Genomic DNA, 23366 nt, shown 5'->3' on the forward strand with positions numbered 1-23366 from the left:
TACGTAACCGATAAGCTTACAGCGGCAATACCGTCTTTCGTCATGTGCTTAATGTTCCCCGTCTCAAATTCGCACTGCTAAGAAATTTGCCAAAAAAATAGTTTGGTGTGTGATACGAGATATCATCGATGCCAGAGCTTTATATATACATATGCGAAAGTTTTGTTCGGACGCTGGAGATGAGAGCTAGGACGTCGGTAAAGAGAGAGGAGAGTTACCATGGAGCATAGGCATATAAAAGCGGAGAAAAGAGAACCTGTATTTCACGTTGGATATCGTACGATTTCTGTTTGTTTGAGTTTTAGTGTTAGTGAATAAAAGGGTGGATCTTAAAATGTTGACTCGAACACAGTCAGTTTTTATTTTAGAAAATATTCTTACTAAACAATCAACGTTTTCCAGTTCTAACGGGTGTTCAATAAAAAATGAGAATTTTTTCAGTCATATAGCTAGTGAAAAAAAATTCAACAAATTCAGTTTTTTTTATTAAAAACATAATGTTTATTCTTCAAAAAACGTCAATGAATATTGGAAAAGGGGCCCTGGTCAGCCGTACGACGCAACTTAGTCGCGATGCTCTCGCAAGAGCGCTGGACGGCATTGAAAACATTCTCATTTTTTATTGAACACCCGTTAAGTAAAATGTAGTAACATTTTTTAAATAGCGACATCTGCAGCAGTGCTGCGATTTGTCATTGTCATTGACAGACTTTCGCGCGATACTGAAAAAAATGTTTCTCACATAGTCACTGACAGACTTGATCCTCAAAAAAACCTTCGTCTCATTTATTTTTTCTTCCATGACAAAGATTCAACTGGTAACAAAAAGTATAAATTCGTGCAATCTGTGTCACATTATTGTTATCCAAGCAGATCAGAACGAAGATGCCTGTTCACTTTAACGGGTCAGTGTAATTGTTTGGCTCAAGTCATTTAATTTCGTTACAAATTCAGGTAAAAAAAATAATCTGCACATGTTCGTCGCTGACAGCATTGTCACTGACAATTGACATGGTTTGCCTTGACAATGACTGTTAGCTCAAATGAGTGACCAAAGCAAATTTTTTAATATCGCTGTGTATTGTCGAGATTTGGCAGCACTGCTCGTGGCCCCAATGATGGATAGTTAACACTACTGACTGTGATACACATAATATACAAAAATATACTATAATCTAAAAACTGCTCGTTACGATTCGTTCTCCAAGAATGTAGAGCAGAAAATTTTTGTGCCAGTAACTGACATGACACGTGAAAATCAAACACAGATGCAACTTTTTTGAATAATCTTTGAAGACCGATGAACTTCGTAGTTAGTACTAATCAAAGGGGCATGCAAAAAATCTAATTGTTGCGCAAGAACCTATGCTACACGTTGATGTTCATTTGTTCCAATACAGCTGGGCAATCATCTCGATTCTGCAGAACGTCAGCAAAAAACATAGCTCTTAGAGTGTTGAGAGGTTCTAGGTGTATTAATGAAAAACGTTCCTAATAGGGGGGGCGGCAGTCCAAAAAGATCACGCCACGGTAATCACCGAAGTGCGTAGCAAATGAATCTGCGTTTAACTGACACTTGTTGATGTCGTGTAAAAAATAATTTCAAGATGTTACAGGAATATCACAAGTGGGGGCCTCAAGGTTTTCTTCCTTAACTCGAAGTTTTCCGCTGCGAAAATTAAAATTTTGTTTTGGCACGTATTGATTTTTTTTAAATATTGTAAAAAGATATCAAAAATCCAAAAACATCAGGTTTACCTATGATTCTTAAAAAAATTACGTCCAAATATTTTCTTTTCTTTTTCATGATATAAAAAAATGGCTAAATAATTAAAACGTACGGAATACTTTTTACGTATTTTATACCCAAAAAGCAAAACTGTTTATTTTTCGCAGGCGTCGGTAAGCTTCGTCGTTAAGGTCCAAAACAAGCGTAAAAGTGGTCAATCCACGAAACGAATCCAAGAGCGTCACGGTTTTTTTTTAAAGCACTTCTTAATGCGTTGCCAGATTTTTTTTAAATCTTTATTAACGAGACTTTTAGCCGACAGCTAGTTCAGCTCGGATGTTGCAAGAAAACATTCGAAATTGTGACCGGAATATGAACCCTTGAGGTCACAAAATCCGGAACAACCGTAGAGCTGGGAATGCAATATGCACCCGGGGGGTGGTTCTTTCGGATTCTCCTGATAACGTATCAATAAGTGCAGTTTCATGAACTGACCACATTTACGGTTGTTCCGGTCCTTCTGGAAGTTCACCCTGTAGTCTTCAGGTTCCATATTCCAGTAACAAAATCTGAAATAATGCTGGTCCCTTAAGTTCATGTTCCGGTTACAACTTCAAGTTCATTCTGACAACACACCAAAAAGTTCCTTAAAAAAATCGTTAAGCTCTAGGACCTGTTTCATGAACATACCACTTCTACGTTCGTTCCAAATATACCAGAAGAAAATACTGTAGCCCTCAAGGTTTATTTCCCGGTCACAATTTGAAATTCACTCTGATAACACATCAATAAGTACTTTCGAAAAAAAAAACTGCGAAGCTTTAACCCCGGTTTTATTAATTGGCCACGTTTACAGTTGTTCTGGATCTTCAGGAGGGTCACACTATGGCCCAGGATCCTTATTCGGGTCACGACTCTAAATGGTTACGTTTTCTTTATTATGGAGGTATTCAGCCTGAGGATGTTTCGCCTCCAGACGACTCTAAATTAATTCCACTGTGCAACAAAACTTTCTAGGACTGAGAAAATTGACCATATTTGACTTTCTTGTTGTCCCCGGAGTAAAAGTCTAGAACATACTTATACGGGTCTGTACAAATACGCCACTGATGATCCTTGTACTTAACTGCATCTAAAATCTGTTTAAGACTATCGTAGGGTTCTTTTGTGTTTACGCAGGTTGCAATTGGCACAGGATTTTTCGAGTTATCAACGTATAGTAGAACAGCTTTAAGTGAAGTTTTACAACCATCGATAAAAAGGCGCCAATCATCTGCCCGATATTCATCTTCCATTTCAGTCATTAATCCATTGATGTCTATACAGTATGCGAAGGTATTTTCTCTGTTGCTCTTAAAAAGTGGAACAAATGATTTCTGGCGATGTCGGAAGGATGTAGTACTAACACCGGTAGCCAGGATATTAACTGATTTCAAATGACCTGCCAATAATTCCGCTTCGCGCTGGTATAGATTCAGTTGTCGGACTATTTTGTTCAAGTGATCTTGTGTTTTTTCGACATGGGTACACGGTGCACTAATCTGGGATGGTACATTAGCAGAGTAACTTTGTTGTTGTCAATGATGATAATGAGGCTTGTTCGAAAATTACATTGTATTGTAGGTGTTTTGGAACAGGAATAGCTTCCGAATGCGGCATTGGAATTTGAGCTGACGATACTTCTTTAAAGGTGATATTATCTCTCGAAAAGCCCAACACTTTATTTGTGCATGCATAACAGTTCTGTGTACACAGTGTACAGCTCCGTATCATCGGAGCTCCAAACGATAAAGGTACAGCTCTCCCGCATTCCCATTCTCTCAAGCTATTGTCACACGAAGTACACACAACGTTAGGAACCCAACGTACACCCGAAATTACAGGCATGTGAAAATACTGCTGGTATTTTTCGGCAAACCGTGATGAGATTGAACTTCTACTGGGCGCTATTATAAACTTGCTACAAGCGTAGCAAAACATTTTAATATTTTTCGGACAGTCACCCATCGTTTGCATTGAAGAACAGATCACGATACTCCGGTACACAAATACGACACTTATGTGTCGTTTAACATGTGTGGATTTGATGCAATGTGATATAGAGGAGGTGAAGAGATATTAGTGATATAGTTATGAGCAGAGCAAGGTGTGGTTTCATCATTACAGAGTCCTTCTTTTAGTTCCAGAACTTAGTGTAATATTTTATTTGGAAAATCATCAAAATGAGAGATAAAACGTTAAGATAATATTTACAAATTAAGATAGGGCGGGAATTATGGCGTAACAATTACTTCTCTCGATGATTTCTAGGAATTCAAGGCACGCCCACGCAAACCAACATAACCGTCGGATAAGGGAAGTCTTCCCCTACCCGATGGTGATGTTGATTTGCTTTGACGAGCCTTGACTTTCTAGAATTCATCGAGAAAGAAGTCATAGTTTACAAAAGCTGTTACGCCCTAATTCCAGCTCTATCTAGGAATGTTCAAGAAAAATGTTGTCGCAGAATTTTTTTTACAAAATACACTATACTACAACAGCACAATTATAATCTCAACATCCCATCGCATCCCAAAGTTGTTTACTGTAAATTTTCATGGATTTTAGATTTTGACGAGGATATCCAATTTGAAAAGATGGCGAGATATCGTTTTCAAATGTTTTAGGAAAGTGATTCTCTAGTAACTTCCTACAATAAACTTTTGAACGAAAATGTCATAACATACTTTAGCTAGGCAATATACTACCATCAACGGGACAACATACCAAAATTCATAAAGATGGCGGTACCAAAAAATTAGGACGTGTTAGCATATAAGTATGTTCTAGACGTTTACTCAGGGGACAACAAGAAAGTCAAATATGGTCAATTTTCTCACTCCTAGAAAATTGTGTTATTCTCATAATCAGGCAAAGCCAATAATATTTTTAAATTGAATAAAATACCAATAAAGTATGAATAAAATCATCGGATTTAGAGTGTTTTCTTCTTTTGGGATGTTGAAATAATTTCTTTATGGAGATCTCAACATACCAGCACATACTATGGTTTTTTTTACAGTGAATTTCCATGAATTTTAGATTTTTACAACGCGGTATAGTTTTTAAATGTTCTAAAAAAATGTTTTTCAGGTCATTTCCTACAAAAAACTCTTTGACGGTAATGTCGTAACATGCTTTAGTTAGGCAGTATACGACCGACATTGGGACAACATACCAGAGGGCGGTACCAAACGGACGTATTAGGATGTAGGTATGTTCAGTACTTTTACTCAGGGGACCACAAGAAAGTCAAATATGGTCAACTTTCTCAGTCCTAGAAAAAAAAGTTCCGATTTGTTCCAGTGTTCTTACAACACATCTATATGTGCTTTTAAAGAAAAAGAAAAAGCGAAGCTCTAGGACCAGTTTCATAAATTGACCACCTTTACGGTTGTTCCGGATCTTCCGGAGGAACACGCTTAGACCCTCGATGTCCACCACTTAAAATTAATTATGATATCGCATCAAGAAGTGCTATCGAAACAAATACTGTGAAACTCTAGGACCAGCTTCATGAATCAACCACATTTACAATTGTTCCGGAATTTTCAGAGGGTCACCTTGTAGCCTCCAGCGCCCATGTTCCGGTCACATTCATTCTGAAAACACTTCAAATAAAAGGGAAAAAGCTAAAAAAAAAACATGCCAAAAAATGTCCCGATTTTATCAACCCTAAATGCAACATGGGGCTGACAACATCGGGACATCACTGTATTTCAAGGTTTTAGAACTCTTAATATCCCTTTGAAGATGCTCTTTACAATTGCCATTCAGCATCAGCAATCGACATTCAATAGGTTGTAGTTGCGAACAAGTTGAATTGGGCGCTCTGAGCAAAAATCTAAATGTTTATTATTTTTCCAATTTTCAGCAAAAATGACGTACAGAATTGATGTCAAATTAGGCTAAAAACAATTGAAAATGCTGGTGTTTTCTTCAAAGTCTTTTCCATGGATGCTAAAGCTACTACAGGGCTGGTAGCGAGTCACTTTTTAGTGACTTGGTCACTTTTTCAAGTCAGTCTCTTTTTTTTAAGGCCAAGTCACTAAATTCACTTTTTCTTGTAATAAGTCACTATTTTCAACTTTTTCAGCGTGAATTTATTTCAAAATTGATTATTCTTTGCGTTGTGAAGTTTAATTGTCTTTCTCTATATACAGGATGTCTCCTCATTTTTCTGAATAAAATTACCTTTGTTTTCCAAGTAAGTAAGTCCAAGATCTAAAAATATTCAACGTCTTGAAGTTTCGTATTCCATGTACACGTTCAAGATATTGAAAATATTCAAAGTGCCAGAATTAAGTAAAAAAAAAAATATTTCAAGTTCGTAATTAACTTTATGAAAGACTAGAGATCTTCAATGCAGTTCCATTAACTTTACAACAATTGTAGGAACTTTGGAGAAGTTCTGAGAAATGAAAGGAAATGCTGAGAATTTCAGTGAAGCTCTATAAACAAACTGCAGGAAGGGAAGTTAACACGCTGAAAATATGGGAAACTTACTGGAAGCTGTAAGAACCTCAAAGCGGTTATTTCAGCATTCGAGACTTTTCAGGAACTTTTATGAAGTTAGGGAAAAAGTAAAGGGAAAACTTTATGGGTATTGTGCAAATTTTTAAGAAGTTCTAAGCACCTCAGAGAAGCTAGATAGATTAAAAATCTATAATCCTAAATTTAGATAAATGCAAGATAGTCACATGATGTGCTGAAAAACAAATCGAGAACAAGTACAGAGACCTTCAGAGAATTTATGAAAACTCCAAAAATATTTCGGAAACTTCACAGAAGTCCAGATAATTTCCGGTAAATTTAAAAGTGTTTACGGGAATTCTATTTATTTCCGAGCAGAACCGAGATTTTCAATAGAACTAAGAGCTTTTTGGAAGCTTCAAGAACATCAATACAGGTCAGAGAATCAAAGGGCAGTTCAAATAGTTTCAAGGAAATATTAGAAACTTTAAAGAAGTTTTGAGAAACTCAGTGGATTTCCGAAAACTTCTGCAAAGCTCCGAGAGAATTCCTGAAAATTTTATGAACATCCGGAAAACGTGAGAGTATTTAGCTAAGTTAATTAGAGAACATCAACGAAGTTCCATTAAAAAAAAAAAAAAAAAACGAGAACTTTTAGCAAGCAGCGATATCTTCAAGAAATTCCAGAGTACTAAATTTAGATATGTTTAGATAGCTTAATGATATTTAGCGAACTTCCGAGTACTTCGAGGACGATCAGACTGCTTCAGAATAATCCAATTAACTTAAGCAAATTTGCAGCGACTTACAAGGAGTTCCGTGGAATTATAGGTTATTCCAAGAATTCTATGATTAACCCTTAAACGTCAGAAGCGTCAGGGAATTATGAATATATCTCAGAAAATTATTAAATTATTAAACAAATTTAGAGAATTTCAGGTAAGCATAGATAAGCTCTGGGAAAAGCGAGTGTTAATAATGGTTATAATACGTAAGGAAAATTTTCGAAACTTCAAGGCAAATTAATTAATTTTAGTAAAGTTGCGGGTTCTTAAAAAATACTGATAAATTCAGGGCAGTCTAGAGAACTTTAAAGAAATTCAGTAATCGTTTAGGTACCAGGAAAGCCTAGACTATTGAAGAAGTTTTAAATGAGTGTCGATAATTTAAGGGAAGTTTTATGAACTTCAGAAAAATCTTTTGAACTTCAGTGAAAATCATAGAACTATATTAACTATTTCGTTCTAATTCCATGAAAATTGCGGAAGCACAAAAGTTCCATAAATTTAGAAAAACTTCGGAAACTTCACAGAAGGACAGTGGTCTTCAGAAAGCAACTGTGTATCTTTAATGTTCCAAGTGCGAATGAGAATAACGAGAAAAATTAAATGGTTGTATTTTAAAATTCATTATTTTCTTTAAATTATCCTTAGTAAGATTTTTTTTTAACTCTTCGAGACTTCCAGGTATTTTAAGGAAACAAAAAACTTCCTAAGGATTCCTGGTTTTCCTAACTAATAAACTACACGTGGGTTTGGTTATAAACTTTCTATTGAATCTTTCGCTTTAAAGGCTCATATCGTTCATAAGTGTTGAATAAATCTAAAACATCAACCATTTATTTGATGCGCCTTCTCTTAGGTCACTTTTTAGTCACTATTTTCACAACAATAAGTCACTATATGGTCACTTATTGATTGAACATGGTCACTAAAATCACTATTTCTGATAGCAGTGATCGCTACCAGCCCTGTACTAAGATCATGGAACAACTAAAAAATAAATATTTACCATGTGTACAAAAAGTGCGAAAAACCTGTTTTGTCACGCTGTACAAAATTTCTAAGAAGACCGAAATCTTTCATAAAGGTAGGGGAAAAGTTGGCTTCGGCAATACCTTAACCTATTATCGTCAGGGGGGGTAAACAACGTTCTTGAGAGCTCAATTTTGGCATGTGGATACAATGTGTTTCAGAGCAACTATTGGCCAAATTTGAGTGCTCTAGGACTTTGTTTACCCCCTGACAATAATAGGTTAAGGTATTGCCGAAGCCAACTTTTCCCCTACCTAAAAAATAGTTTTTTATTTGTTTTTTTTTGTGATGAACCTTTTTTTTCATTTAAAAATTTGTTTTATGGGCTGAAAACAAATATGTTTACAACTTATTTTCGATACAGTCTTTATTGTTTCTATTAGCCTATTCTATACATTTTTATGGTTATGTTGCTTAGGTTCGGTGTATCATCCAAACCATTTCACACTGGGTAAAAATTGACAAAACCGCGACTAAATTGAATATCTCGGCTGCCAAACGGTTTCAGCCAACATGTTATAGGGGAATTTACGTATTCTCGGCAGCCTAAGCAGCGACCTTCTTTCTATAGCCTTTTTCTCTATGGAACGCACACATATGCAGTATTGGTTTGTTTACAATCTTTTGCTGCCAGCTGCTCTAACAATTTCAGTCGAAAGAATTGTCAAAAACTGTTTTGAAACGTTTTTACAAAGCTCCAATCTTCTCTAGTGAGAGCGAGTATTGTCGGCAACCAGTTTTTCTTCGGCAACCGTTCCATTTGAACTGCATGTAAATCTGCTGTTCTATTATCGGCAACTCGAAATCAGCTACAATTTGTAGTGCGTGTGTTTCATTTCAAGAAAACCTTGCTAGATTGCTTTTTCTCAGTGGTAAAAATATAGTCAAATTGAAGCTGAAAGCATAAAGAATCGTTTGCATGCATTCAGCGAAGTGTTTTCGTAAGAAAATCCAGTGAAAATAGTGTTTCAATTTGGGTTGCCGAAAATAGCATGCCGAAGCCGTCATTTCCCCTACATATTCTCAAAGCAAAAATTCTGCTAAATCGATTGGCGGTGGTGGTCAATTTATCGGTCAATCCAGATTATCCGGAGAACCAGAATATGGCCACTATACCCCAAAATATAGTTTCCATATAAAATACGCTTTGATCATCTCTTGATTCTGTACAACATAGAAAAAATCACATGGTTCTAGAACAATTTTTATAATGTGGCCACTTTATCGGTCAATCCAGATTATCCGGAGAACTAGAATATAGCCACTATACCCCAAAATATAGTTTCCATATAAAATACGCTTTGATGTCTTGATTCTGAACATCATAGAAAAAATTGAAAGGTTCTAGGACAATTTTTATAATGTGGCCACTTTATCGGTCCTTCCGGATCCTCCTTTAGGCCAATAGAGTTTACCTGAGGGCGTATTTGGTGTCTTTACGCCATATATACTTAGTACTATCAATTTCCAGTAATATACGTTAAGTAAAGTGTAAAATTATGTCGATAAATAGTGGCATTTCCAACTTTACCGGGAATTCGGGTTGATCCCGGCCCTCTACCTCGGTACGCAAAAGTCTCCGGTCAACCACCGCCAATCGATTCAGTAGAATTTTTCCTTTGAGATTATGTATAATATGTTGACTGAAAAAAAAGCGTTGGAGGCGAACCAGCCCAAGGCTGAAAGCCTCCTTAATAAAGCTAAATAATAATAATGTTGACTGAAACCGTTTGGCAGCCGAGATATTCAATTTAGTCGCGGTTTTGTCAATTTTTGCCCACTGTGCATTTGTGGAATAGTTCTATCATTTGGGTGGTTTATTTAGTTTTTATTAGGGTAGTATATTTTTCAAGGGGTAAATAAGTTAGCTTTTCGAAAACCATTTTTTGCGACACGCGATGACCGGATAGGGTTAACTACCCCATTTCCGGCCTATTAAGTACAACCCACACTTAGTCTTTCTTAATCTAGCGCAATTTAGCACCAAACAGAAAGTTATTATTACTGATGGCTTCTAAATTAATTTACCTGTCCGTAAGTACCGTAAGATTTGATAAAGAGAGACCAATCGTTAAGATATTGTCAAAAGTCTAACACTGCTTCTTGACGCCAAACTCGGCCTAACGCATTGAAACGCCAATGAATTCACTTCAGCCTATCGGATGAAAATAAAAATTGATTAGGTCGGAGCGCTGCTTTTGTTTTTGGGAATAATGGGTGCAAACCGTCATATAACGCATTCTCATTCACTTCGTTTCGTAGCTTATTAACTAAAGTATCGTACCAAATGCATAATTTACTTGTTAACTCTGAAATCATAGATTTATTTGAAGTTTTCTGCTCGATAGGCCCAAAATGGGCGATTAGGCCGAAGTAGTTCCTACCCTACTACTTCTGAAACGCCTTTCCCATTACCCTCAAATGCTTCGCCATTTATGCATGTTACCCTTCAGCAGGCGACGATTTGTAAAAGACAATATTTTTTAGAAAAATCAAACCGAACTATAACCAATAAAAAAAAAGGACAGCGGTAAACTTCGCGTTGTAAGATATGCACATAGATATATTTTCAGAACCACCCCAGTGTACCAGTTACGGTCACAGCACATGTCTGCGTGCATGCAGCTCTGCTCTTCTGAATGCGTTTCGCGGGCATTCGCTCTTTCTGTGCTCAGCGTTTTGCTCGCTCCAGGTACTGTGCCTGAATCATCATCCACCTTTTGATTAGCGGCATCTGAGAGCTTACCAAGCGGCTGCCAATAGTTATTCTCCCTCTCTTGCACCGGAGCGCGTGTGGTGTTCGGAAAAGTTTTATAAAACCCCTCGCAACATAGCGTGACCGAGAGGAGTGCTAGCTTAAAATTGTGACTTGGCTCGTTCAACTTCCAGTCAGTTATCGACCGTACAACTGTAAACCGCACAGTGTAGGTTCCACACCGCTATCCACGCAGGAGTAGGGAGTACGCTGAGGACCTGCATCTAGGAGAAGTAATTTCAACCTTTTAAGTTTTCCAGGTGTTTAAATGTCCTGGTTTGGATTCAGCTCATATCATCAGTGTGCAATTTTTCGCTCCCTTATGGCAATAAATCATATCAGCAAGTTTGGTAGATAATCTCCCGGAAACTTCCGGTTGCTCTCCAAGGGAAAGTGGTATTTGTGAGTGGCTTTTATTCTTCCTTTTGTGCGATTGGCGTTATTCAGTAGACAAGGTCAGACACCGAGGTCTAGGATTCAGTTGTGCAAGTGAGCCTGAAGAATGCCAAGTCTGGCGAGCGAAAAATTTCTCCCAAGCCAAACAGGAAAAAGTGATCGCGTGTGTGATATAAGCTCTATCGAAGACGACTAGGCCTACGTGTGTGTCTATTTCAAAGAAGAAGAAATCACCACTATTTCTCTCTTTTTTCTCCACTGACAAGCGAAACACTCTTCTCTTTGGATGCCCCTCTATAAGTTCGGCTAAACGTGAAATCGATTAATAAATTTATGTGTAATCCTTTCGTGACTGCTTTCGGTTGCCGTAGACGCGAAGTTATTCGAGACACGAAACTTAATTGTTTCGAAACTTTGCATTAATTTAAAGAAATTTTCGGCTTCACGTTTAGGTAGGTGGTACGATGGGACATGCTGCTGCCGGCAACGGAGTTGAAAATATCCCCAAAAAAATAGTCGAGATTCGAGAGAAAATAGGAGAGATAGTGGTGTGGTGATCGTGGCACGAGAAGCCCATTGGTCTCTATCGATGTGTTGTTAGTGCTCGATAACTTGCAGTGAATGGAAAGAGTGTTGAAAACTAGTTCAAACGGTTGGATAATCTGTGAAGGCCGAGTGTAACAAAAATATTTTTTTTCTACTTTTTAAAGCACGGGGTTGTGATTAATTCAATAAGCGTGGCTAAAATCCAAAATCCAAAGTGATATAAGAAGAAATAAAAATCCATCTGGGGTAAAAAATAGTTTGGCAACCGCAGCACGCTAACAAGTGTTACCAAAAATAGTTTAACCAGCAACAGCACCGACGCAACAGTCAGCATCAAAACACACCCCTGAGACTCCGAGTACAACCACCGTCAGCTCCGGCACCACCACCAGCAGCAGCAGCAGCAGCAAAGATGATCACGCCAAACTATTCGTACATTTTCGACTTTGAAAATGAATTCATCCACCAGGATACTCGGGTCTGGATGGTCAAAAACTGGACCTACGTGTTCTACTACTGTGGAATCTACATGGCGGTCATCTTCGGAGGGCAACATTTTATGCAAAATAGACCGAGGTAAGTGGACGCAAACCTTATTCTACTGTCATGTGGACTGATAAGAAAAGATACGTTTCACAGCTGATTTATGACCGTGGCGTCACACTCGAGCGAGCGATTGTTGGCACAAGGTTTACAACAGGTGTTGTGGTGACTAAAAGTTAAGCTTTTGAGAGTGTGGCTTTTTTTTATTCTCATGAATGACCACACGCTATATCGTTCGAGTGAGGTTGAGAAAGCGACAGCCGTAATCGGTTATGAATTTTATGAATCAAAGACTGGTTTTTCAAGACGAGCCACATGGCTTCTCGTGGACGAGGATCTATTACCTTGGCTGTCATCCCCGAAGTGAGCTTCGGAAACCTTGCATAGTTTCATCGTTGCATATATGATTTATATTCTTCTTCTTCTTCTTGTTTGGCTTATACGTGCCAAATGGAACTTACCATCTGGACTTAACAATATTCTTTGAGCTTGTTGAGTGAAAGCTTTCTAAAACGGTGCCCTGTGTTTACATTGAGAGATTGTTTAGCACAAATTTGTTCTATGCCCAGGGATGAACGGAAATTTTTCAATCCCAAAAATAAACTTTGACGCCTTTACTGACGAAGTAATTGGGAGGCCCCTCATGACTCACATGAAGGTAGGAATATCCGCGAAATCAGAGAAATCGCCTAAGGAAGACGAACTATTTTTTGTTCATCCCTTAAATGCGCAGTCCTCTTTGTAAACAACTCTTTTAACGTGAAAAAATCGGCGAAAATCAAAACATTCTAGGAAACGTAAATTAGCTACATGCAAATTATCTGAAGCAATCACCTTCAACTGATTGTGTCCATTGTGTCGAAGACCTTCGAAATAAAACATGCACAAAGGTTGGAAGATCTGACAACCTCAAGTCCAGTTAATAAACACATAAAGATAGAATATGATTTTCAGAATGTTTCAAGTGCAATACGATGTTTAGTGATGAGGCATTTAGGAAAAGCATCAGGCAGAATGCGATGAGGCCAAATGGGCAACAAGGTCAAATGGGTCATAACACTGAAATTTGAAATATCATCGATACTTCGTCATTCGAAATCAGTATGCTTCCAATCATAAAACAAAATACATGGAAAAATGATGTTAATGGATAATCAATCAACGACCAAACACAAAAATCATTTCTACAAACCAGTCTTAAATTTTAGTGTTTTTGCAAGTTTCAGACACTTGAAAACAAATGTATGCCTGGAATCGTGCAAAATTTTCTATGTCTGAATTACTTGGTTATTTTCCTTGGAATTTTTCATAGTATTTCCTTGGATCCTATAATTTTTCTTTGTTTTCAGATTTCTTCTTGAGATTCTCTGTGGTATTTCCTTCTAATTTTCTCGATAAAACTCTAGAAATTATCTGTAGATCACTCTTTCTCCAGAACTGACTCTACAATCCTCTTTGAACTGTTATAAAAAATCTATAAATCTAAAATATATCGTCAAGCAAAAGTGGACTACATACAATGATTGTTTTACTGAAATGCTATGCATTATTTCTATTATGTTTTAGTCAGTTCTTGATTTATTCTTTTGACATAGTGATGCCAATGACTTCCCAATGTAGATTACCCGAGCAAAGTAAAATAACAACCTGATATCACCTTGAAAACAAGTCTTGTTTTTCCAGATATCATTTTGTTTTCAATTGTTATCGCATAACTAATTTAGTTATCAACCTCGACTAATTTTGTTATCAGTTGATATCATGAAATAATATGAAATGATGCAAGGTTAGTTCAAAACTTCAAATATTATACACATGGTGAGAAAAAAAAAACACTGCCAACCATATTTCAGTTATCAGCGTAAAGCTTTACTACCAAATCGATAAAATAATTTGGAATTTTGTTGAAAAAATTGGCATGGATCACAGGATTTGTTATCAAGATGTTTTCAATAATAACTAAATTAGTTATTTTTGTGATATCCCTGAAGTATTCTTTTGTTTTAATTTTTGTTATGTTGGCTGTTTATTCAACCACAAAGATAACATGTTCACTTATCAAATCTTGATAACCTGGTATCAGAACTTGTTATCAATTTGGTATAATCCTGTCGTATCATTGGATTGAAAGGGTTATTTTCTGTATAATTTGCTCTGTGTGGCTGAGAATAATTTCCGTGCCGACAGGGTGTGTAAAAGTTTAATTGTGAGAGTAATTCTGATGATTCTATTCGTTATGAAATAATGTCATTTATGAAAAAAAGCATTGCAAATTCGTGGCGTTCTTTGACTGTTTGAAAGTTGACGAGCATGCAGCGTACTTTATATGATGTACATGTGTATTCATATGCTTCATATATGTAGGGGAAATGGATGTAATGCCGGCCTAAATGTCCCTAATTTGGGCCAATACATTAATTCAGCAATCGACTAAATTTTCACTAGCGACCAAAAATATCCATTAGTACGGTCCCAATGACGCGTTCATCTAGATAAAATTGATAAATAGCAGGTTTTTAGCGATGGGCTCAATATTAGATCCATAGGTCAACATTAGAGCCATTTCCCCTATATGATGTAGTATTGCGTTACATTTTGTTACGTTGAGTTGGAGTTGACTTTTACTACACCAAGTGTAAAAGAAGTGGATTTCATTCTGGAATTCTTCTGCGTCGCTAGAATTACTTATTTCCATGAAGAGCTTTACGTCGTCTGCATATATAAGTACCGTAAAACGGGGTAACATAATAGTTTTTTAAAGTATATTCTAAATATTTTTTACGGCAATGAATGTTTTTCAAATTTTATATTTTTAAAACAAGTACTGAGGATCCAAGAGTCAATTCGTGTGTAATATGTTTAACGAAAATTAAAGCATTTGCACTATTTTTTAATTTTGTGACCGAACTTTAGTTTTTTGATTTGGGGTTACTTTGATAATGCTCGATGAAATGGGTGAAACTCAAACAATTTAGTTCTTTAAATATGAAACTTTGAAAGAGTATGTAATCAGAACATATCATAAACAATAAGAATACCACATTGAATTTGTGATGGCTATATAGGAAAATTCATTTCATAAGTGATGGTTTGAGTGCTTTTTCAAACAGGCGAAAACTCGAAAATTGTTTTTCAATACGTTTGTAAAATATGTAACACATACCATACAAAAACTGTACACGATATCAACGGAAATACCCTAAGCTACAATATCGAACCAATGTTTCTAGTTTGGAAAAAGCGCATCGACTAAATTTAATCTTTACATTATACTATCAAAGTTACCCGCATTATCAAAGATACCCCGTTTTACGGTACTTTTATTTTTTTAAGTATGTAGGAAATGTCATTTACGTTCAAAATGTAAAGAATTGGGTCTAAATTAAAACCCTGAGACACCCCAGAGGTGACCAAAATGGGTTCTGAAAGTTTATTTGTTTGCGTTATGTTAAGAATGATTGGAGCCAATTCAAAAGTCTAGATTTCATTCCTATTTTTGCAATTTAAAAGTAATAATGGTATGTAGATTCGGTACACTGAAAATAAAATTTCGTTTATACAACGAAATCGCTCGTTTGTTTTACGAATTTATTCGTTGTTTTCTGCAAGGAAATTGATTTGTACATTGTATGAAGCTAGTTTCGTTAGAACTGCCACACTCGCTATCGCTAGACCCAACCAGGGAGCCACAAGTGTTGGTTGTGGAGACCGAAAAATGTGGAGTGTGTTAGTGACGGTGGGTAAAAATAACTTCATCATTGGAAGGAATAAACATGACAAAAAATTAAAAAAAGTCTTCAGACCGGACTCGAATCATGAACTTTGTGATAGTTATAATTGTGCTTTATCCATCGCTCTATCTGTGGTACGAGTAATGGTAAGGTTAAAGGCAAATATGAAGCACTCATAGAACTTTAATTAGATTTCGTTTGCTTTTTCTGCTGCTTGTATGTATTTTTTTTGGCTGGCATAAAACCACCGCGACCAGTAATTTGATTTATTGTGGTAGCTTTGCATGTATTGGTCAAACCGAAAATATTTCAAGAAAAAAAGTAAGCATCTCCAACACTTTATGAGACAAAAAGCGCAGTTGTTGTTTGATTGTACGAAGTTGAATTTGTATATTATACGAATAAGGCGTAATACTAGCATTGCGCCATATGACAGGAAAAACGAATGTTTCGTACCATTTATGAAAGATGTGCTTTATGTACGATATTCATTTTTACGAAATGGTTTTCAGAGAAATAACGAAAATACATTTGCAGTGTAGAATGCTTTACTGAAGACAGTATAAAGAGCTTCTACGCGCTTGCCATTGTCCACTGAGTTAAGAATGAAGGTTACAAATTCAAGAAGATTAGAAGTAGCTGAGTGCAGGCATGGAAAATCATTTGCATTCATTTCGTGCATTCATTTACATTCATTTGCCTCTAACTTTTTTATTCAACAGCATTCCGCAAAATGATGTATAGAACTTTTGTAGGTTTTGTTATTAGCTACAACTTTTGTTAAGAAGCCAAATCCGTATCTCTTATGCATGACGAAGCAGAGTGAACAGAAGCCACTACTGTTTTTCAGTGAATGTATTTTACATTCACTGAAAAAACTGTAACAAGTTCTGCCCGCTCTAGTTCGTGATGCATAAGAGATACAGATTTGAGTTATGACCAAAACTTATAGCTAATAATAAAACCTACAAAAGCTCCATACATCATATTGCGGAATGCTGTTGATGAAAAAAGTTAGAAGCAAATGAATCTAAATGAATGTATGAAATGAATGCAAATGGTCTGTTTAAAAAATGTGGCATATACATACTTCATGAAATAAATTTGCTAAGAGATTTCACATTTCAGAAGGATTTTCACCAACATTTCCGTCTAAATGAATTCGTGACGGAAAATTATTACGTTTCAATTTCCTTGAAAAACTTCTTGGGACATAATTTGACTTCATTTTAGACTTTACTTTTTCTATAAAACTTATGAAATTCTCTGTAGATCACTCCAGGATTTCTCTCCAGAACTGACTCTACAATTCTCTTCGTGCCAGAAATCACTTAAATTAGATACATCTTCATAATTATCTTTAAAATTCTGTAGAATATGTCCCAGATTTCCCTGGTCGCCCTTACATAATCACCTTCAAATTCTTCTTAGAGTTGCTTTCTAGGAGTTCACCTCAGAATTTCTCCATAGTTCTGTTTAAGGGGAAGGTTACCGGCCCGAAAAAAAAAATCGGTCCGTTTTTATTTTTCTAAAAATATTGAGGAAAATTATCAAAAATCCAAGAAAATGAGTTTCTTTCTTAGATTTTTGTCAAAAATTATATGTGAACATATTTTTTTCTATCTCATCATGAAAAAAATGGACTCTCAGCAAAACCGAAAAGTCGATGTTTTGTGGTTTTTTGATTCCAACTTTATGCCATAATGACTTGTAAAAAATGTTTTTGCACGTGAATTATCTTTGAAAAATTAGAAAAAAATGTGTTTTTCCAATATTTTTAGAAAAATCAAAACGAAATTATTTTTTTTTCGGAGCGGTGAACTTCTTCTTAAAATTTCCTTTATCCTTCAAGTTACCTCAGAAATATCTAGGAATTAACCTCAGAGTTGCTTGGGAATTTTCTTCAGAATTATCTTTGAATTCTCTTCATAATTTTTATGAAAATTTCCTTGGAGTTCTATCCGCTGCATTTCCGATGTATTGTACCGAAATTCCCTTGAAATGCTCGCTGAAATTCCCTTGGAATTCAATCAGCAATTCCCTTGGAACACTCCCAAAAATTTCCTTGGAATTCTTCGCAGAATTCATAACACAACACTTGAGGTATTTTCTGCAAAACTTTCAACAAATTATCTCCATGATACTCTAGGGAATAATTCTACTATTCTCTTTGAACTACAAAATATAGTCAACTCAACTCTCCCATACTCGATATTTCCCAAAGGAGCGACCCCCTCCCCTCCCCTGCGTGATCAATCATCCACATATTTCTTTTCAAATTTGTATGGACCGTGGACATTTGTCAACCCCTAACTCGAGGGAAATCCAGGCTACTTATACCTTTTTTCTCATTCAAATTTCAAAAAATTTCCTTCTCAACTCGATAGGTACTTCAATATCGTGTTAGGGAGAGTTTACTGTATTATAATTCTATCAAGAAATCGCTTAAACTGTAATGTCCATCCGTAATGTTCCTTAAAATTCCCTGGAACATGCATCATATTTCCTTTACCCTTGCAGAGTTGTCTTCGAATGCTCCTCTGAATTTTCTAGGAATTATCCTCAAATTATTTAGGAATTTCGTTCAAAGTGATGGAACTCTCTTCAGAATCTTTCTGAAAATTTCCTTGGCAGTCTTTTCTTAGAATTTCCTACATATTTTCCTAAAATTCTCGAAAGATTTTTTCCCAGAACAGGGTACTTTTTAGGGCGTCCCACTGGTGGTGTATTAACCAGGTTCACAGCTGGGAGATTTTCAGAAAATCTGTGATTTCTCTACAAATATTGCTTTGTTATATGAACAAATTCCTACATTTTGTTGGTTGTTGTAAAAGTGATATGATGATAATTATTGATAGTTTTAATTAACAGTGAATTTCGCCATACAGTATAAAGTCGATTTTCTACCAGCCCTTTGAAATCTATTCTGGAATTCTCCAGAGAATGCATCTAGAATGTTTTGGAATAATATTTATAACTAACATAGAATTCTCATTGGAATTCGTCAGAAGTCTTCCTCACAATTCCATTGGAGTCTGTTGAATTTCCATGAAATTTACAAATTTAAATCTGAACTTTTAATAAAAAAAAATCCAATTTGCCATTATTTTAGAGCAGATAATTCAGAAGCCTCGATAGTTTGCCTAGGCCCAGTATTTAAATTACTTTTTAATTCCAGAACTTACAAACAAGATTGTAGGCTTGAAATCTAACAAAAAAATCGTACTATCAAAATCTGCACAAATTTATTTAAGTCTCAGAGCCTTGAAAATGTTCACAATTTCTAGAACCATAATATTTTTTCCTAGTCCGTAATCTTTAAAACCTAATCGAAGTTTATGAACGTCCTTTTCTTTTCACGTAGGACTACGTCTGTGATTTCTATATGGGGGTACACTTTGTGAAAACCGAAAATGGAACATGTAACAAAATTATGAAAGATTCCCCTAGACCAATTTCAATAATTTTATCACCAATTGATCAGAAATATTCCTATATATCAATAACAATGCTTCCGACTGATGATTCTCAACAAGAAACAATGTCAAGCATTTTCCAATGTACAAATAAAAAGTGATAATTTTATCACTGTTTTCATGAAATAAACGTTATTCCCGAACCCAGCCGTCATAATCGAGTACCACTTGGTTGCACATCATTCTGCTTTAACCTGAAAAGATATAAAAGAGCGCTGCTGTCTAGCCTCAACTCATTTTCGCTTCGGACGGCGCGGTGAGCAGGAAGCAGAAGCAGCAGTAGAAAGGTGGTGTAACCTGCCGTCCGAAGCGAAAATGAGTTGTAATCCACTCTTCTACATAACAAGCAACAATGACTGGTCGTGGCTAAGGAGGAAAAGGTCTTGGTAAAGAAGCCGCCAAGCGTCATCGCAAGGTTCTTCCTTGATAACCGCCATCCGTCGTCTGGTTCGGCGTGGCGGTGTCAAACTTATCTCCGGTCTGATCTACGAAGTGTGCTGAAGGTGTTCCTGCAAAATGTGATCCATGATGCTGTCACCTACTAAAGGGTGTCCACGATGAAATTGCCACACACAAAATTGATTCGCAAAATTCGAGTTTTCATCCGATTGCCATCAAATTTTCAGGGATTGAGAAATAACTATTAAACTTCATTTTACGATTTTACTTGTATTTTATTTACAGTCCATACGCAAATGCCCGCACCTTGGCCTTAACCCCGGCCATAAGATTCTGCACAACCTGTGAATCAACCGTTTTTTGCATGTAAACCCATACTTTCTTCAGTTCCTCGACTGTCTTCACTACCTTAGGTCGTTTAAGAAGGTGCTGCTTCATAATCGCCCAGTACTTCTCGATGGGGCGGAGCTCCGGAGTGTTGGGAGTACGTCCTTGGAGTAGTGGCATGAGGCCAAATCCGGCCAGAAGATTGTTGGGACGTTGTGGGCCTTCAGGAGAGGAAGCAGCCGCTTCTGGAGGCACTCTTTTATGTACATCTGTCCGTTCATCGTGTCCTGGGTCACGAAAGGTGCACTCCGCTTCCCGCACGTGCAGATGGCTTGCCAAACCAGGAATTTCTTCGCAAATTTGGACATCTTCTGAGTGCGGACATGCTCCGGAACGCTGAACTTATCCTTGGCCGTGAAAAACAGGTTGCCGGAGATCTGTTTGAAGTCGGCCTTCACATATGTTTCGTCGTCCATGATGCAGCATTCAACTTTCGTCAGCATGTTGAGGTACAACTTCCTGGCACGGGTTTTGGCGGACTTGTTCTGCTTCTCGTCGCGATTAGGGGCCTTTTGTACCTTGAACGTTCGAAGCCCAGCCTTAGTTTTGGCCTTCTGGACAACACTTCGGCTTAGGTGCAGCTTCTTAGCCACATCCTTAACGGAGGCGTTCGGATTTCGGTTGAAGGCCCCAACTACGCGGTTGTGATTTTTGGTGTTGTACGGAATACTTTTTCCTTCACTTCTGGGCTTTCGATCGGTGGTCAACCGTTCCTCGAACCGCTTAATCACTCGCGACACCGTGGAATTCGCGATTCCCAACGTTTTAGCGATGGAACGATGCGAGAGATCCTTGTTCTCGTGATGAATGCGCAAGATTTTATCACGCACGAGCTGTTCTTTCGACTCCTTTTCCGCGAGTTTTGATCACAGGACTTTAAAACTTGCAGGATGTAAATAATGCACTATGAACTAAATCCACCCAAATTTTCATTAAATTCTACCCAACGGTTAAAAAGTTAGAGCAATTTCATAGTGTGGCAATTTCATCGTGGACACCCTTTATGAACACGCCAAGCGCAAGCGGCCATCGATGTTGTATACGCTTTGAAGCGATAAACGCACTCTGTACGGTTTCGGAGGTTAAATCATCACCAACTTTGGTAGCAAAATGATCAACAAGTTTATTACAGCAAAGAGTTGGAATAGTATATGTGCCTGTTTGTCCATATTCAGCGCCACACGCCCACAACGACCACACAAAATACTCTCCAGAGTTGTAATCTTGTAACCAAACTTGGAAGCAGGGGTGCAAGTGATTTTGATCGATTCTCTTCATAAATTTTCCCTTTGAAAAAAAAAAATACTTCAAATTTAGTACGCCTACAATTCGATGCGTGTCCTATTTTTGCATTAGTATATTGTGTGGCAGGTACAATCATACTCTATGCCCAGAGAATTCGAACCAGAAAATATCCCAGACCGGACCGGGAATCGAACCCAGCCACTTCCAGCATGGTTGTGCTTTGTAGCTGCGCCTTTACCGTCTCACCAAAGTTATCAAACTGCAGTCTTGGAAGAATATTTGCGAGATGTCATTTATATTTTCTAACAGATCTTCAGAACTTGATCAACCTGAAGTGTTTGGAAAATATCCAGAGAACTTTACTAATATCTTCGTCTATCTGGAGATCTTTTAAATATTTCCTGCTGTCTAGGGAGGATGTCTGTTATTCTTATGCAAAGTTCGCTGAACATCTTAACACGCTTAAATTAAGTAAATATGATGCCTGCAGTTCTTAGAAGATCGCTGAATTATTTTTGGATCTTCTAAAAATTCCCTGCATTTATCTGAAGTTAAGTGCAGCTTCTCAAAATGGTAGGAAATTCGCAAAACTTATGATATTAAATCATGTTCCCTTAACTTCTACGTGTGCTTGGCATATACAGTTTTGGTCATGAACTGCTCATTTGCTAATAACTTTGCACAGAGTTAACGAAACATAGTTCTTTTTTAAGCAGTCGATAGAATAGAGTTTAAGCTTGTTATAAATATGTAAAAAAAGTAGTTTTTAATTCTAGTTATAAACTGTGTTTGATTTTGCGTTGCAAAAATGAAGTGAGAAATGCTCGCTGCACATCTCGGATTTTAAGTGTAAAAATTCATTGCTGTTGATTCATTTGTTAAGATTTACCTAGTCTTTGCACATGTATAGTAAACTATGATCCTAATCTATCAATTACTTTAAAGAAAAATAAATTTCAACAACTCAGTGAAATGTTATTAACTAATGAGCAGTTGGTGTGTATAAGTTGTGAGCAGTCGGTGTATATTGGTTTCCTTAATTTCTACGATGTGATCTTTTTGGAAGCCCCTAGTTTTAGGTAGTTCCCTGAAGTTAAAGATAAATTCCAATTCGGCCAATTTTTAGAGCCCGGAGAATTTTAGTTGGGCAGTTGGAGGCAGCCTTGATTGCTAGCTGCTTGCGGGGAGCCTTTCGTTGTGTACTGGGGAACACCACTACTCACCACGCGGTGATTGAATAAACATCGTTCGATGAGGCCGGATGGAAGTCAACTTTGAAATCTGTATTAGGGAAAGCACTTTTTGCAGGAAATCGGTGATAATTTTAATTATCATAGCAACAGTTGCACATTCGTGCAATTTTCAATAGTGACATTTTGAAAAATGATAAAGTCTTAATTTTAAAAGATTCGTAAAAATAGAAAAAAAATCCTATCGATTGGCGTATTAAGAATTAAAATCCATCATCTTTGGATCAAAATCAGACCAGATCAGAGAAATTGCACCTCCAATGTTGCTTTAAAATACATGGTATGTTAGATTTAAATCCGATTGATCCGATTAATGACCGCGACAAATGTCCAAAAAATACTGTTTAACATATTTATGGTGGTCCTGAAAAGGACAGTTTTGTCGTGATGGTTGAGTAATGCTGAGCTATTAGGGTGTTGACACAGAACAGATGAACAGATGTGGCTGGTGAGCTGTGTGTTGCTTGGAATGAGAGTGACGCTCTTGGCATAGATGGCCCACAGCGACTCACGAAGAGCTACTGATTCCGATCAACAGCGGTACGGCTTCTTCCTCCTTCTATGGATGCTCATTAGACTGATG

General features: G+C 36.9%; 1 protein-coding gene across 3 annotated transcripts in view; it reads left to right on the forward strand.

Annotated features, from left to right (window-relative positions):
- Baldspot (elongation of very long chain fatty acids protein baldspot) overlaps positions 1 to 23366 on the forward strand; it is a 153479-nt gene that overhangs the window by 5545 nt on the left and 124568 nt on the right. The window contains exons 1-2 of one of the 3 annotated variants that reach the window (XM_065227755.1): positions 10878 to 11043; positions 11917 to 12328. In XM_065227755.1, the coding sequence (XP_065083827.1) occupies positions 12165 to 12328 (164 nt within the window). In that variant the 5' untranslated portion in view covers positions 10878 to 11043; positions 11917 to 12164. Of the gene's footprint in view, positions 1 to 10877; positions 11044 to 11916; positions 12329 to 23366 lie in introns of those variants that run through there. The other 2 variants (XM_065227771.1, XM_065227764.1) reach the window with 2 other exon arrangements.

Source organism: Ochlerotatus camptorhynchus, unplaced genomic scaffold (assembly GCF_037179485.1).
Source record: "Ochlerotatus camptorhynchus isolate MF236.1 unplaced genomic scaffold, CSIRO-AGI_Acam_v1.1 ptg000002l, whole genome shotgun sequence".
Taxonomy (NCBI): Eukaryota; Metazoa; Arthropoda; class Insecta; order Diptera; family Culicidae; genus Ochlerotatus; species Ochlerotatus camptorhynchus.